Source organism: Papilio xuthus, unplaced genomic scaffold (genome assembly GCF_000836235.2).
Source record: "Papilio xuthus unplaced genomic scaffold, Pxut_1.1 DF826923.1, whole genome shotgun sequence".
In the NCBI taxonomy this organism is placed as follows: Eukaryota; Metazoa; Arthropoda; class Insecta; order Lepidoptera; family Papilionidae; genus Papilio; species Papilio xuthus.
Genome location: NW_013531726.1, coordinates 1470439 through 1485990, shown reverse-complemented (window position 1 = coordinate 1485990; position 15552 = coordinate 1470439). Strand labels below are relative to the sequence as shown.

At 33.8% G+C, this 15552-nt stretch overlaps 3 protein-coding genes across 4 annotated transcripts; 1 reads left to right on the top strand and 2 right to left on the bottom strand.

Annotated features, from left to right (window-relative positions):
- Positions 1-1119: 1119 nt before the first annotated feature.
- Positions 1120-4605, bottom strand: Mpi (mannose phosphate isomerase). 2 transcript variants are annotated; one of them, XM_013318298.1, is made up of 7 exons: positions 4589-4605; positions 3863-4190; positions 3491-3632; positions 3222-3395; positions 2838-3005; positions 2342-2544; positions 1120-1931 (listed from the first exon to the last, which is right to left on the bottom strand). In XM_013318298.1, exons 2-7 carry the CDS (start codon positions 4178-4180, stop codon positions 1728-1730), a joined length of 1209 nt encoding a protein of 402 aa, XP_013173752.1. In that variant the 5' UTR covers positions 4181-4190; positions 4589-4605; the 3' UTR covers positions 1120-1727. The 2 variants fall into 2 exon arrangements, with proteins under 2 accessions (XP_013173752.1, XP_013173750.1); XM_013318296.1 differs by lacking the exon at positions 4589-4605 and adding an exon at positions 4351-4553.
- An 846-nt stretch (positions 4606-5451) lies between these two features.
- On the bottom strand, positions 5452-6391 carry LOC106122319 (uncharacterized). Its single transcript, XM_013318259.1, has 2 exons — positions 6198-6391; positions 5452-6023 (listed from the first exon to the last, which is right to left on the bottom strand). Exons 1-2 carry the CDS (start codon positions 6313-6315, stop codon positions 5452-5454), a joined length of 690 nt encoding a protein of 229 aa, XP_013173713.1. The 5' UTR covers positions 6316-6391.
- A 143-nt stretch (positions 6392-6534) lies between these two features.
- ro (transcription factor rough) lies at positions 6535-15442 on the top strand. The gene is made up of 4 exons (XM_013318357.1): positions 6535-7568; positions 14472-14592; positions 14715-14828; positions 15042-15442. Exons 1-4 carry the CDS (start codon positions 7253-7255, stop codon positions 15145-15147), a joined length of 657 nt encoding a protein of 218 aa, XP_013173811.1. The 5' UTR covers positions 6535-7252; the 3' UTR covers positions 15148-15442.
- The last annotated feature ends 110 nt before the right edge of the window (positions 15443-15552 follow it).

Genomic DNA, 15552 nt, shown 5'->3' with positions numbered 1-15552 from the left:
TTTAGATGGATGGACGGATGGTTTGTTCGATGGTTTCACCGGAACGGCTGAACGGATCTCACTAAAATTTGGTATAGATATAGAACAGTCTTAAAGAACACATATTAATCTTTTTTTAATTCCGCGCGGACGGAGTCGCGGGCAAGAGCTGGCATATATATAACAAATACTACCAAACAATCAAACGTTTTTCACTTCGTTGACATTAAACAATTATTTGCCACGGTCTTTGTGGATACGGTTTTGATAGAAGTAAATGTTAGGTAACATCAAGTTGTGGAATAGTTAAGATTACTGCAGAGTGTATTGACCCATCGCTGCAACATCCGTAACATCTTAAGCTGTAATGGACAGGTCGATCGGGCGTGAAATTATTATATTACCAATTCCGTTGCGAAACGGTACCCCTCGCTAACCTATTGGTTTAATTTAACTATCGTCAGTATTCAACTGAGAATTGAGGATATGATTTAAGATTTTCATCTTTGCCTTATCGTCTTCTCTTTCTAATATAGTAATACATCTGCAAGTTACTTCCTTAATACAGGCTGCAGTGACATATCAGGATACCCTTACTAGTTTGTCATGGTATTTTATCAAAAAACAAATAGGCGGAAATACAATTGTATACTTAAATTAGGCAAATCTAATATCATCTTACATCTCGAAACAAACATCTAATAAGGTCGTAGCGAAAACGTAAAATAGTGGAGAGTCGTTTTTATCATATTTTTTTTTTCGAAAAAAAAGTCTTAAAAATCTAATAGAATTTGTATCAAGAACAATAAAACACCTTTATAATATTAATTAAATTATTTAATAAAAAAAAAAATAGGAACAAAGAAGTTTTTAAAATGTAATACTAAAAAATAAAAAATTAACAATTTTAATGCAACAATTTAATAATTAATAAAATAAATGTCTTAATTCTAAAACTACATCCTATAGCATATTTTAAATAATTTTTTTAATATAAAATCTATGTATTATTCGATAAATTTTCATTCACATAAAAAAAAATATTAATTATTTTCATATTTAAATCTATCTTATACGTGAATAATACTTTTACAATTATTTATACTTGTACAATAAGTAAAATAATTATAATAAGGCCTCTGGAATTTATAAATTTGAAAAATAATAACCTCTAAATAAAATTCCAAATGTCACGGAATATGACATGATATTATTTGATATAATATATACAATGACATAAAACATTTAACATATTCCGACTACCAATGTTTTCGAACATTTTCAAGTATATATATTCTTAGAACTCCATTGCACTGATATTTCATATTGTCAACTCTCTCATTATATGTCATAAGTATAACTGACCCGGAGCAAGAGGCACTGCTTTATACTGTAAAAAATATGTAAAATCTACACGGGCATAGAAAATGGCACAAAAGAAAAACATATAATATGAAGGAAGGGGAAATATATTATTTCCTATGTTGTGCGGATACAATTGGAGATGTCCATGGGCATCATCTCTTTGCTATTTAGGGGTATTCAGCCGCTTGCTTTTTGTCACATTAGAATATAAAAAAAAACACAACATAAATACTACACTAGAAAAAGAATCTTCTGACACTTTTTTGACATAGGGGCGCTAGGAAGCTATCATAATTTATTTTGACTTATATCCACCGGGTCAAATAACTTTGTAAGTCTATACATGTGTTTGCAGTTCAATTTTACAGTAAAATTCAAATAATTTATACATTGCAGATAGCTTGGTAAGCCTCCAGATGTTCCGTTGCTGGTGTGATGGTCAATTGTCTGCTCGCTTTTAAAAACAACACTGTGCCCGCTCTAACTCTGACAGGTTCTGTGTCACACGCCTCTCCCTCACCAGATATGAAGATTATTATACTAGGACTCGGACGGATTATTGTATTATATGCATCACCATTCAGCACCTGAGTAACATACAATTATAGCAATTAAAGAAATTAAACTGTCTGATTAATATTGCTTATACTGTATAAGGAAAGGAAACCCGGAATGTGCCCTTAGCTCTTTGAGGCCATAGAACCATTTAGAATGTTACACATTAGCAGCTTTCTGGTGTTTTAAAAAAGTAACTATTAAATTATCAATTCATTGTTAAATATTATTTTACTTCTTACTAATATTATAAATGCGAATATTTGGATGAATGGATAGATGTTTGTTGGAAGTTATCTCCAGAACGGCTGCTAGGATCTCACTGAAATTTGGCATAGTAGTAGTAGAACCTAGTCTGGAAGACTACTAATTTATTTTATTCTTGAATTCCGCGCGGACGGAGTCGCGTGCGAAAACTGTATTATCAATAAATAATACTTACTTTAATTTTAACAACAGCAAAGTCAGGAACAGGCGGTCGCCAGATACAGCTGTTCTCGTCTTCCATATTAGGATTGAAGAGCATCTCCTCAGGAGTATAGCTGGTGTAGTCCAGCATGTTGATGAGTGTCGGCAGATCAATATGCTTCGGAGTCAGACCGGCCCTCACCACATTGTCCGAACAGGCCATACATTCAATACAATCTGTAAAATATAGTGTAAATATATATGTTAACAGCAAACAATTAAATTTTTTGGTATAATGAGAGGTGTCTGCTTCAAGCTGATTCAAGAATGTGCTGGCTAGACATTTATACAGGCAATATCTTGTTCTATATCCTTTTTTAGATATTTTAGAGGTTGGATTCTCCTAGTTTCTCAATATTCAACAGAATTTGTGTTGGATTTATCACAGGCAGTCATGTGGCAAATGACAAAAAGTAACCATCCCTGCTGATTATGAAAATCTCTCTGATATCAAACTTAGTAATACATACCTCCACTTAAATATGCATGTGGGAGATTGGGTTTGAGGAATATCGCCTGGCCTGGACGAAGATGCATGAGGTTCATGAAGTATGGAGCATAGCAACCCACATCTCCGGGAAACTCAGAATAGAGCTTTTGTAATGTATTAAACAGCAGAGCACTCTTGATTGACTCATCTGTAATAAAAAAAAAGGTTTTATTATAAATCAATTTAGTCTAACTTCATTAACTTTGATTAAAAAAAACTGTTTTTTCTTTCATTTTCAAGTTACACTTTGATTTTTTAGACTGGACCTGTCAAATAAAAATTAACAATAACTTGTGTGCTCACACTAAAATTTTTAATTTATAGTTTTAGTCAGTAAAAGAAGAGAGTGATTAACAGCCAGTACCTGCACTAGTTAATCTCTTTATGTATTTCTCCAAGCTTTTAGCAACAATAGCTTTATCACAAGACATCAAGGAGTCAAACACTTTCTTTAGTACCAATGTAGAATCTCCCTCTTCATATGTTAAAATACTGTCCAAAGACTCCTTCGATAGAATTTCATGCAGTTCAGGCAATTCTGTAATTAAATGATTATGAAATTTTTCAGATTTACAATATAAACATGTCTGTGTTTAATAAGTCTAATAAAAATAAAATATTACTAAAACTTACTAGAAAGAAATTCCTTTATCTCATATATAGGGCGAAAACCACAAAGAGCTTCAAAAGGAGTCAGTGCTATAGCAAGTTCTGGTTTATGATTAGGGTCCTTATACATCTCAGGGGATAGAGCATGCAATTGTTCTGCATGTTCCTGAAACAAATCCATTTTAAGAAATTTAATTATAACAATCATACTCTGAGGGATCAATTGGTCAACAAAGGTGTCCCTGGTAATGTCGGAGGCCACCTTGAGACCCACTTTGGGTTGTTGCGCCAGTGGAGTAAGTAGTAAGCACCTTAATGCAGATGTCCTGAGCATATCCACTTAAGAACTTGAAGTAAAAATATATAACATAATTATAAGAATGCTGAATAAGTTACCTTATTAGGATGTGCCTGTATTGAAAGAGCCTTCTTAATAGACAATACTTTCAGGAGAAAGGGCACAGATACACCAAATCTCTTCTGCACCAACGGACCAATAGCATCCACATTGTCTTTTATGTATTCAGAAAGAAGTATATTTCTTTCTATGATAAGAGATGGTCCATTTGGATGTGTTCCCATCCATAACTCAGCATAGGGTTTGTCAGTATCTATTAGAGCATTTGTATCACCACTAGATAGTAATTTAGCGACTTTGCTCTCATGACCCAATTTACCCCAGTCATAATTCTGGACTTTGCACTGTAATTCCATATTAGATAACCTGGAAATAGAACAAGCATATTGAGTTATGTGTTAAGTTATTGTTTAATTGTTGCAAATATAATACCGCTGCAACATACATTTAAGTTACAAGTCTAAAAAAAAATTACATGTTTTATTGAAATACTACTTTTAGGAAATTGCTAAGAAGATTTGCTTACCTTTAATAAAAACTGATTATAAAACAGTATAATATATATTTCAAGGGGTAAATTAAAATGCTTTATGTACTTTGATTAGTATTTGGGTAATAAAGTGATTTGGAAAATATAACAGTAAGATATTTATATTTCCATTTGCATACAGAATATTATCACAGATTGAAATGTACAGCAACTATTAGATACATTTAGCTTATTTATTACATAAAATGAATATAAAACAAAAAAAAATATTAACCTACTGGAAATTATTATGAAATTTGTTTTATTAGATTGACATTGACATTAATTTAAAGCTTCAGTTAGACATTTTGAGTGATGTCTTCTTCTGTCAAAACATTCACAGAAGCCACAGATCAGATGTGCATTACTTGTACGTAAATAATCGATATAGAGACTGACCAACAATCTTACTTACTTATAAATGCGAATGATGGATGGATCTCGCTGAAATATGGCATAGATGTAGGACACAGTCTGGAAGAACGCATAGGCTAATAATTAGGGCCGACAACGTATCTGCGGTTCTTCTGGTATTGCAGATGTCCATGGCCTCAGTACCTCGGTGTTCCTACTGCTCGATAGCCTCGTTATCTTAAAAAAAATGTTTTTTTATTAATTCTGCGCAGACTGAGTCGCGGGTGACAGCTAGTAAAATATATAACACTGTCACGAGTGCTGCATTATCTCCTTTTATATTGCTTGAAACATATTACATCTACATCAATTGATATAATGTAGAATTAATGTCTTAAAAATAAAAACCATTGCTGAAATACACATTTTACTCCGCGGCTGTAAATGTTTTTCAGAATATTTTATCACATCAAATTATCAGGTAATCAAACTTCAATGTGATAGTAAATCTACCCTAAGAGACTTCTGACCACATAATAATATTAAGCGTTGATTCTGAGTGTGGCTATTAGTCGTTTCTGTTTGGAAACATCCCAAGCTACAAAGGTTACCAAGTAAACAAAACTATAAAACAGTTAGGCATTTTAAATTGGAATTTGTCATATACTAGGAATATAGCCAGCGGGGTCTACAATTTTGAGACCTGAAATTACGAAAACCCTTTATTGAGTAAATAAAAATGAATTAATTCTTCTTCTTTTTATCTAAAAACTGATTAACATCATCCTTTAACTTTTTTAAAATATTTTTCTCTGTAGATTTCTTTGAAAATTTGTGTGAATTTTCAGATTTTAATTTAGGCGTTTCTGTTGTTGAGATTAACTTCTTTTCCGTCGTGCTTATATGTTTGACAAGTTGAGTAGGTATTGCGAACCCGGAGAGACCTCTGTTAGAAATTTCAACATTGATCAAATCGTCACCAGGTTCGCAGATGCTCGGCTCAGGTACCATGTTTACTCTAGAACGGAAATTTTCATTGTCTCTCCTGTCTTTATTTGATGGACTAAATTTCATTTCCAATTCTTTGATGTCCAAGAAAGGATACTTTTTCATGATAACTAATTGTTCATAATGACGTAGATCGTCCTCATTCAAGAAATTTTTGCTAGCAAGCCTGCGAAATCCCAAACGGCTTTTTTCTTTGTGATTCGTATTTTTTTTAAATTTTGATATAAGTTCTTCCAAATCGTCAGCTAATGTTTTGTCTTTATCTGGAAGGTCGACATTGTCCAGCACGTTGCGACATTTTATTGATTCTAGAAAAAAAAATGACACCATAGATTTTAGCACATAGTACAAAAACTTCCAACTTTCTGTAGTGGGGCAATCTAACTATTGTTAGATTGCACAGTTTATGTGTAACCTAGTTAATCAATAAATAAGGATGAATTTCACTTATCGTTCTTTGATATTTGAAATAATTAACTTACGATTAGCATATATATGTTTCTTAGGCGTCGATGTCACTCTTTGAAGCGGGAATGTACAATTAAAAGCAAAAAGTAACAATACACATGCAACGGTTAATAAAGCACCATTTTTTTGCATTATTTAGTAATTATCAAAATGTTTTCATAATAACATTTGTTTATTGTTGTTATAAATTCGTCTGTCACAAGTTGACGTAAAAATATTACGTTTATGGTTATGACATGTTTACAGCTTAAATATTTTAATTGTTTAAAATTGAACTTGAATACCAAAAAAAAAACTGCAAATTAGTCCAATGCCAAACAAGCATCCCTAATCTAATTTTCGGAACTAAAATATCCAAATCTCTTTTGAGCGACATTCCAAGAACTTCACTGAACCGTATTTGCTCTGATACCGAATACTAAATCAAATTTTTTTGTCTGTATGTCTGCCGCAAGGCCGCATTTGTTCCGGGTAATCTACGGAACAAGCGCGGGAAGGTAGCTAGATACACGCAAGTACATTACATGCTACTTTTTTATTAATTCTGAGCTAATTTTGCGGGGGAGTGCTGGTAACTATAATAAAGTTTCAATAAATTAAAGAAAGGTGACGAAGAGTATAGAAAAATGAAAACTCACGAAATAAGCTTAATCCCGCCTCGGGGGTTGGATGGGATCGCATAAAGCATACCCATTGGTTGTTATCGTCTCTTTCTATTGTATTCCTGTTTCTATTTGGGGTCGCGAGTGTCCTGGGCGGGGCTTACGCTCCCAAGGGACGTAGGCACCTGACGCGGCCGCAATCCACGTGCTTATGAGGTCGGGATAACACGTGTCCATCCCTCATTAAATTCGTTACTAAGCCCGTAAATTTTATTCTATAAATCAATGTGTCGCGTAATTTGCGCCTTCGTAAAAAGTTCAAGACAATAGTATTATCTGTTAAGCTTGCTTAAACTTATTTTCTTAATATTCGTACCGAAACTGATTTACTACGTAATGAAAATCTAGAAATTAAAAAAAGAACATTTTCAACAACAAATTAAAAAAAGAACAACAATCATCTGAACATGAGCGAATCACAGAAACAGAATACGGAAAAAGACACTTTAATTCCTCCTCGACCTTCATCCCCTAGGAAATTTTTTGCTCGTATCTATGGCCACTTGGAAAAACCTCAGCAACCTCAAGTAGACGAAAGAAGTGAACGGAAAAAGCAAGAGTCCGACAGCGATTCGTGTTCTGACGTGGACGTTGATGAGAGCGATGGTACGAGGAATAGGACCCCGCAAGTTTGGGTACCACCTCCTCCTATGCCTTTGTGTCCAAGACCCATGTTACTTCCACACCAGCAACTAGCCTTTGGAGCAGGTTTAGCTGCGTTCTGTAAGTAATAACTTATTTTATTTGTGTATATCTCATATTAGAACTTTCTTTTGGCACTAAACGTAAAATTAATTTGAATCTCCTTGATTTCTAAAGATTTCGAACGAGTTCATCTGCGTGGAATATAAATATAAAAATCTTAAAACTTAAGATTATGTATGTATTTTTCCAAACTACCTCTATGTGAAATTTCATCGAGATCCGTTCAGAAGATACATTCAAACTTTCGTATTTTACTAATACTATAAATGCGAATGTTTAGATGGATGGAGGGATGTTAGTTTGTAGGTATGTTTTCTGAACGGTTCAACGGATCGGTATAGTTATAGAACATAATCTGGAAAAACATATAGGCTACTTATTAATATTTAATTTCGCGGGGACGGAGAACCAGGCGGCAGGTAGTTTATAATGTTATAATAAGATTACTAACGGTAACTGAAAAAAAACGTTGAAATAATCAATGACGGTACATCCATAATTTTAGCGCTATTTTAAAGAGGTAGGTTTAGGTAAGCCGTAGGGTTTCAACGACCGATACAGCCGTGCAAAAACTCACATTTATATGTTTTCTTATTTTTATTAAAATTATAATATAAATTTATATTAATATTTCGATAATAGCATATAACGGATACTTCACACATTTGCTTTTTACTTATTTAACAATTTTCTTTAATAAAATCTTCTTAATTATGTCACCTTCTTTGAAACCCATTACATCTACCCGGAAATTAACGTCTGGGCTGGAACATTATTAGAAAAATCTTCCGTGTACAAATTTTCGGCTACCCGTGAGAAGACATGTTACTTAAAACTATCAAGATTGGTTTCCAATCAAAAAACGCTTGTACAAAACACTGTCATCTCCTCTCGTTCCGCGTGAATAAACTGCGAGACCAATATCTTTTTGCATGTTTAATCCCGCAATGGAAACTTACGGTCAACAAACAATAGTATGCGTTGGTGTGTTAGCATTTAATACGCAAATATGACGATTTTGGTGAGCCTTTATGCGCTTTTGTGTCAATGACATAAAGAGTGAGACTGTAAAAGGTTACAATCAATCAGCGATTTCCGTAAATGGTTTTAGAAATCTAAAACCATTTACGGAAATCGGAATACGGAAATGCAAATAAATGTAAATACATTTATTTGCATTTTATTACTTATTTTTAGGGTTCCGTACCTCATAGGAAAAAAACAGAACCTTTATAGGATCACTTTGTTGTCCGTCCGTCTGTCTCTCAAGATCCTTATTCTCAAAAACGCGTGAAGGTATCAGGCTGGAATTTATTTAACGATAGCTCCTACGGTAACTATCGTATGTTTAAAACGCAAATTTTGCAAGCCAAAAGATTAATACAATTAATTACGGCTCATCAAACATGAACATACAAAAGGTAACTGAATTCTGTAATCCTTCGTCTTAACGCTACTTTTAAATTTACACAAAAAACAAATTTTATCAAGTTTAAAAAACATGAAACATTCTACCATCAGCCATCGCTTTCAACCGCTTAGAGTGTTGGCCAATACTAAATTTATATAAACATAATACAAATCGTAATATAGCATGAACATCAAAGATGTCTGTGGGTACACTCTATAAAAATATCTGAATAAAAATATTTGAATACAAGCGCGCGATGGGAGATAAGCTCCGAGGAGGACGGCCACCTAATCTCTCAACTCTTTGCCGGACGGTCCTTTATGAAAATTCTATACAAACAGCATTACTTTTATCTGTATTTTTATAAGAAACTTGTCTTTCTCTTTGAACGGATGGTACAAAACAATTTTGTTACTTAATATAGTTATGAAATAAATAAATCCTCGAACCCTGGAATTGTAATCAAATATTAACACTTTCAATGGCCTGGTGGAATTACTTCAACGAAAAATTCATCGTGACATAGAAGGAGTTAAGTTGAAAACGCAAAAAACTTTTGTATTAAAGTAGGAAGTAAATTATAAATTAATATGAAAAAAGTAGAGTTTCAATGAAATACATCATCATCAGCTCACTATACGTCCCCACCGAGGGGCTCGGAGCCTACCCTAAGTTAAGGGTGATTAGGCCATAGTCAACCACGCTGGCCAAGTGCGGGTTGGTTGACTTCACACACATATCTTTGAATTTCTTCTCAGATATTTGCAGGTTGCATCACGATGTTTACCTTCACCGTAAGATCGGAAATCGAAAAACACATTGGTACATGGCGGGATTCGAACCGAGGACCTGCAGATTGCAAGTCAAGTACTTGACACCTGAGTCACCGACGCTTAATTAAATTCACTAGGCATCAATAGGGATGGCAAAATTATTTTTGCTTGATGGTGCTAAAGCTGCCACAGATTCAAAGTACAGATAGATTTTCGCTAATAAAAAGAGGATTAAATGAATTAGCTCTGAATTTCGACTCCAATGATCCATATATGGACATACATACGTTTTCATTGCTCCGTTTACTTCACACTAAGAACAATATCTTATAGTTTTAAAAAGTTTTACAGCGATCATTCCACGTGATGTTTGCCTACATAAAAATATAATCATAATGGTTTGTCGCGTAGTTTGAAAATGTTTCGTGTTTTAATACGCGGAAGGTGGAGAGATGGGGATGGTGGGGAGAGTTTGATGCGATTATAACACCACGTCTGAGTGGGCCGCCATCGCGCGAAGCTTCCCTTTCATAGGCGCTCGCTCGAGAAAATTGTGCCCACTGTTCTCGCAAACTCCGTAATAAAATCCCGCCATTGTTCAACTCTTATAACTATTACGAAACAACAGCCCGTGAAACTGAAACGTAAACAAGTAATGAGCGAAAAGCTGTTAAAATAAACATTTACCTTTGTTTCCTGAGACCAAAATGTCTGTATACAACATATCGCCAGACCTGTCATTATCTTTGACAAAACAGAGACAACAATATATTTTAAACGGCGATTTTGGTCTCAGAATTAAGTCAACGTGAACGACGCTTTATGATATTTACTTCTGACCTAAGATTTGGGTAAACAATGACTTAATGACATACATCATACTAATTCGTACTTTCATACTAATATTATGAATGCGAATGTTTGAAGGTATCTCCGGAACGGCTTAACGGACGGCTGAAATTTGGCTCAGACGTATAACTTATTCTGGAAGAACATATAAGCTACTCAGTTTATTTTTTTTAATTTCGCGCGGACGGAGTCGCGGGCGACAACTAATTTGTCATAAATCATAGTACAGAATTACTAAAATTCAAATAATCGTATTCTACTATGTAAAAGAGTTATTTTCCTGCTTTATAAACCAAAAATGTTCCGAGATAACAATTGGAACATGGTTAATTGTATTGAAAATAATAAATTCGAGAGCGGATTGTGTCTGTGGGAACGGGCATGTGCGTGCAGACGAACCGCGCCCGATTTTAAACATTATGATCTACAATAGCCGCAATTTATATCAGCCTTGTTTCACAAATCACATCGTTTATTTACTCATAAACTGTCATCGAACCAAATTATGTCTGTATTATGAAGATTATTAATGGAATGGGTTCATAATATTCAGCAGTAATAGCCACGTTTTCATTAGGGTTTTGCGTAAATTATCTCAATTATGAGGAAGATTGTTTTGTGGCTATGTTACGACGCGACGGTGGATTAAACAAAAATAATGTCTTAAGTCTTTATTAATAACATCTCTAGTCGATGAAAACATAAACCAACGCGCAATTAAATCTTATCTAGTTTTTCTTAAAAAGATATGATTGTTATGCAAACGATTGTGTCTTCCAATCTTTTATCCATAATTTAAAAACAAATCGTTGCAAGATGAGAGCTATTTTAATTTCTATTTCAATCGGAGGCAACATTTTATTGCGGTATTTTATATCGGTAGGATTGTTTGCAATTGAAGTTCGTTGAAGCAAGATTTCAATACGATATCAATTTCTTTTCCCGAGCCATTGAAAACAAAACATAAACGTGAACAAGTCAGGTGTAGATATCATTGGTTTCAAACTGGACAGACGCTCCACTGGTCTTGTAATTAGGGGATCTTCGCTAATGAATATTAAGGGGTAGCAACCCCAATATATCTACACCCATTAAGGCATTGTTGGCATTGATGATTAAACACAATCGCCTTTTAATCTGAATTACAAACAGCAAGAGGGTAGATGTAAAAGAAGTAATTTCGATTCAAATAAAATGCTTTAAATTTAAAAGAGAAAACATATAAACTTGCCATAAAAAGTAGTACGTACCTAAAAAAATTGTATGCTCATGCAAAAATGTAGTATTCATATACTACATTTTTGAAACCAACGAAAATCAATCAGGCCAACGGCGAATCGGATCGAAATTTGAGACATGGGATCGTGGGTTCAACATCAAATCCATTTTCCAATCTATCTAAAAATGGGAGGTATTTGAAAGATTAACAAGATTTTATTAAATTATAAACATGTTGTTGCTATTTAATATAAAATCCTATACCCTGTCTTACTAATATTATAAATGCGAATGTTTCAAAGGATGGATGTTTGTTTGAAGGTATCTCCAGACCGGCTGCCTAGATCTTGCTGAAATTTGGCATAGATGTAGAAAATAGTCTAGAAGAAGACATAGGCTACTAACTGGGTTTTTTCTATTGCGTGCGGACGTTCGCGGGCGATAGTTAGTATTTCATAAGCCGTGATCGTCAACAAAATCAAGTGCAAATCCTATCCCAACCACTAATGACAATCGCTTTAGAATCTATCGAGCGAGTGACGATTTAATGTGACAACGTTGATTCAGATAATACTTTCATTGTTAACCAATTACATATGCCGGGACAACCCCCAGCTGACGTCTCCCACAGTTACGTACACCCTTTGTAGTAACAAGCCAATAGATTAATTTCTTTTAGTTAAATGTTTTGATTTTTATCATAAAAGGGTACGCTTTCAAGCTTACATACTCTAGATGATTATTTAGTAAGGGAGACCTTAAGTTTAGTTTCTTATACTAAGTCTAGACTGAGGGCCCGTTTATTGACTCTAAGTGTACGAATTGGTATGCTATTATTAAATAAACAACATAATTTAAATTTTATTTTAAAGAGAATTGTTAAGTTAATGTTCTTTAACGGATGTTGCGTTAATTTTTACACTCCTTTTAAAACACTTTAACAGTAACAAAACACACTTTTTCCCAACTATTGTTCTTTAATTCAAGACATAGTTATGAACAAGTGCGTGTCTAAACAAACATCTTTATTATAGTACAATACATAATATTCTTTTCATCTGTTCAATTAAGTAAACGCTATCATTAGGCGAATAGCCGTTAACACAAAGGAACAATATCTCACGCATATCCACGTCATAACGGTACGGCTCATGCGAGGTATTCATAAAAATATAATTTTGTATTTCGCCAACATTTCGAAGTATCAATTACAGTGTACAATAATTAGGGCCCTTTCTTTATAAGGATTTTTATAAAGGCAAATGTTATCCTAGTAAAGTTAGGGTTCAAATTATCGACGATTGAGGAGTCACGACCACCTATCCTTATTACGCTGCCGCTTTCTAGAGTACTATATCCTTAAGATTTTTATACAAAAACTGTAAAATACTAGCTGTCACCTGCAACTCCATCCGCGAAATTAAAAAAAAAAAAATAATTACAAGCCTATGTGTTCTTACAAACAATGTTCGAAATGTATGCCAAAATTCCATCGATTTCCGTTTAGCCGTTCTAGAGATACCTTCAAACATCCATCCATCCATCTAAACATTTGCATTTGTAATATTAGTAAGATTGGAAGATGTTAGTTGTAATAAACCACCAAAAAAATTACTTTGGTCCCGTCCATAAGGAAATACCGACTACAGATTTTGATCGTTACTAAACCGCAAATGCCGCGTAATTTTTTATTGGAAATTCTTATGGTCATATCGCGGAAGAGCTATTAGTCAATGAACTGTGCGGTGATTGCAAATTGACAGGACACGAGTGGTATCGGATATAGTGCTTTAATGACGTCGGAATTGTGCTGTACGGAAAACATTTTATATAATAAATTGAATTATCAACAATATAAATATTTAATACAAAAACCCTTTAGTATAGAAATTTACCTATTAATTTGAAAAACGCAATCGTTATAAATACGATACAGAAGTTTAAGGCTATGTTCAAACTATACTGCATGTTTTAATCACTTTTTATCGCAGCATAATAATCAATATTAGTAAGTAGATGGAAACATATAATCTGCGTTACACTTGCTCACTCTTTTTTAGTTTTAAAACTAGACTGATTTAATATTCAAAATATATTAAATAAAGTATATTTGTAGAATATTGTTATCGTATAATAATTAAAAGGACGCGATGCACTATAAGGATTCTCGACGGTTTTGTAGGCGCCGGTAAGTGATTGAGGCATGAGAAAAAGTGTGCTTGTAAGAGCTCCGATTGCGCACCATATTGCCACGGAAGTGAAGAAACCCTGCCCCGGTTGGGGTGAATCACGATCATATTAATAACCAACGCTCATAATTTCGCCATTCGATACCTGCGTATCACCGAACTACTATAACTTTGATATGCCATATGTTCCCATTCATTACTAAAGGGAAGTTCTTCACTTCCGATTTTAAATATTTTGGTTTTTAGGTTATGTATATTATACTTGCGTGTAGCATTTTACCTTTTATTTTCTTGAGCCTAATACAAACTAATGCTTTTACTTCTATACCAAAGGAAAAAAAGACGATTTTATACCAAAATTTCGCAGAATATCGCAGAAAATACAACCTTAAATATAAAATTTTAATAGGGTATACAACACAAGATGCTATAAAGTTACGTGTTTCGTATTGATTATCACAATTTACTGTTATTTATTCAGTGGCTCGAAGACGTCGCAAGGAGAGTCGACCTCGTCGTCAACGTACAACATTCTCGGCGCACCAGACATTACGTCTTGAACTGGAATATGCAAGAGGCGAATACGTCGCTAGAGCGAGAAGGTACAACTAACAGCTCAGCTCAGCTGTCCATCTATTTTGTAAACTAAAATTTATCATAGATTAAGATTTTCATATCACCACAACACATTTTCTTTTTTTGCACTAAACATAATCTGTTTCAGGTGTGAACTTGCTTCCGCGCTGTCTTTGAGCGAAACGCAAGTCAAAATTTGGTTCCAAAATCGCAGAGCCAAAGATAAAAGAATAGAGAAGGCGCATCTTGATCAACAATACAGGTAACATGCCTCCTACAGTAGTAGACAGTAACGTTGAGTTGTTTACAATATTTTTAGCCTTCAATAAGAATTAAGAACAAAAAAATAAAATCATTTTTTTATATGTACTACGTATTTTAAGGTTAGAAACTAAACACATTTAAACAACACTTTGGAATAAACACTTTAGTACTTAAAACTCGTGAAATTCTTACTTGTTCCTTGTAATTGCAGACAACTAGCAGCGGCATCGGGTTTCTTCCCGACAATAATCAGCGCGCCCTACGGCCCCACGTGTCCTTGTCTACCGGTACACCCCCAACAAACAGTCAATAAGTAAAGTATTCGTTATAAGTTTAAATGTACGATAATATGTCTAATAAGCGATTTATTCTATCTTAAAAACAAACAATGATATGTTTTCCACTGATATTTCTGTAGTAAACACACTGTAATATTAAAGTTGCGTAAGCTCACGATAGGTCAAATAATGAACTATTTGCAGCTTTAACTAAAATAGTACTAGAATCACTTTTATCATCATAGTATTGATGATAGACATTGCTTTCGACTGTCTACTGTTATTCATAGAGCGACTTTATTGAATTTTCAAGATTTTAAATGTCACACCTATATAACACGCTTTAATAATGTAAATAGAAATTAATCCTTTTAAAGAAATACATTTAACATAGAATATCTTTAGAATTAGAACATCTTGAATTATTACTGTGTTATGTATAAT

Bases quoted from the DNA above. Each gene is read 5' to 3' on its own strand.
- ro (XM_013318357.1), top strand. From the start codon at position 7,253: ATGAGCGAATCACAGAAACAGAATACGGAAAAAGACACTTTAATTCCT. The intron at 7,569-14,471 runs GTAAGTAATAAC...TTATTTATTCAG, and splicing joins AGCAGGTTTAGCTGCGTTCT to TGGCTCGAAGACGTCGCAAG. The intron at 14,593-14,714 runs GTACAACTAACA...AATCTGTTTCAG, and splicing joins TACGTCGCTAGAGCGAGAAG to GTGTGAACTTGCTTCCGCGC.
- Mpi (XM_013318298.1), bottom strand. From the start codon at position 4,180: ATGGAATTACAGTGCAAAGTCCAGAATTATGACTGGGGTAAATTGGGT. The intron at 3,633-3,862 runs GTAACTTATTCA...GATTTGTTTCAG, and splicing joins TACAGGCACATCCTAATAAG to GAACATGCAGAACAATTGCA. The intron at 3,006-3,221 runs GTACTGGCTGTT...TTTTTATTACAG, and splicing joins AAAGAGATTAACTAGTGCAG to ATGAGTCAATCAAGAGTGCT.
- LOC106122319 (XM_013318259.1), bottom strand. From the start codon at position 6,315: ATGCAAAAAAATGGTGCTTTATTAACCGTTGCATGTGTATTGTTACTT. The intron at 6,024-6,197 runs GTAAGTTAATTA...TTTTTTTTCTAG, and splicing joins GAAACATATATATGCTAATC to AATCAATAAAATGTCGCAAC.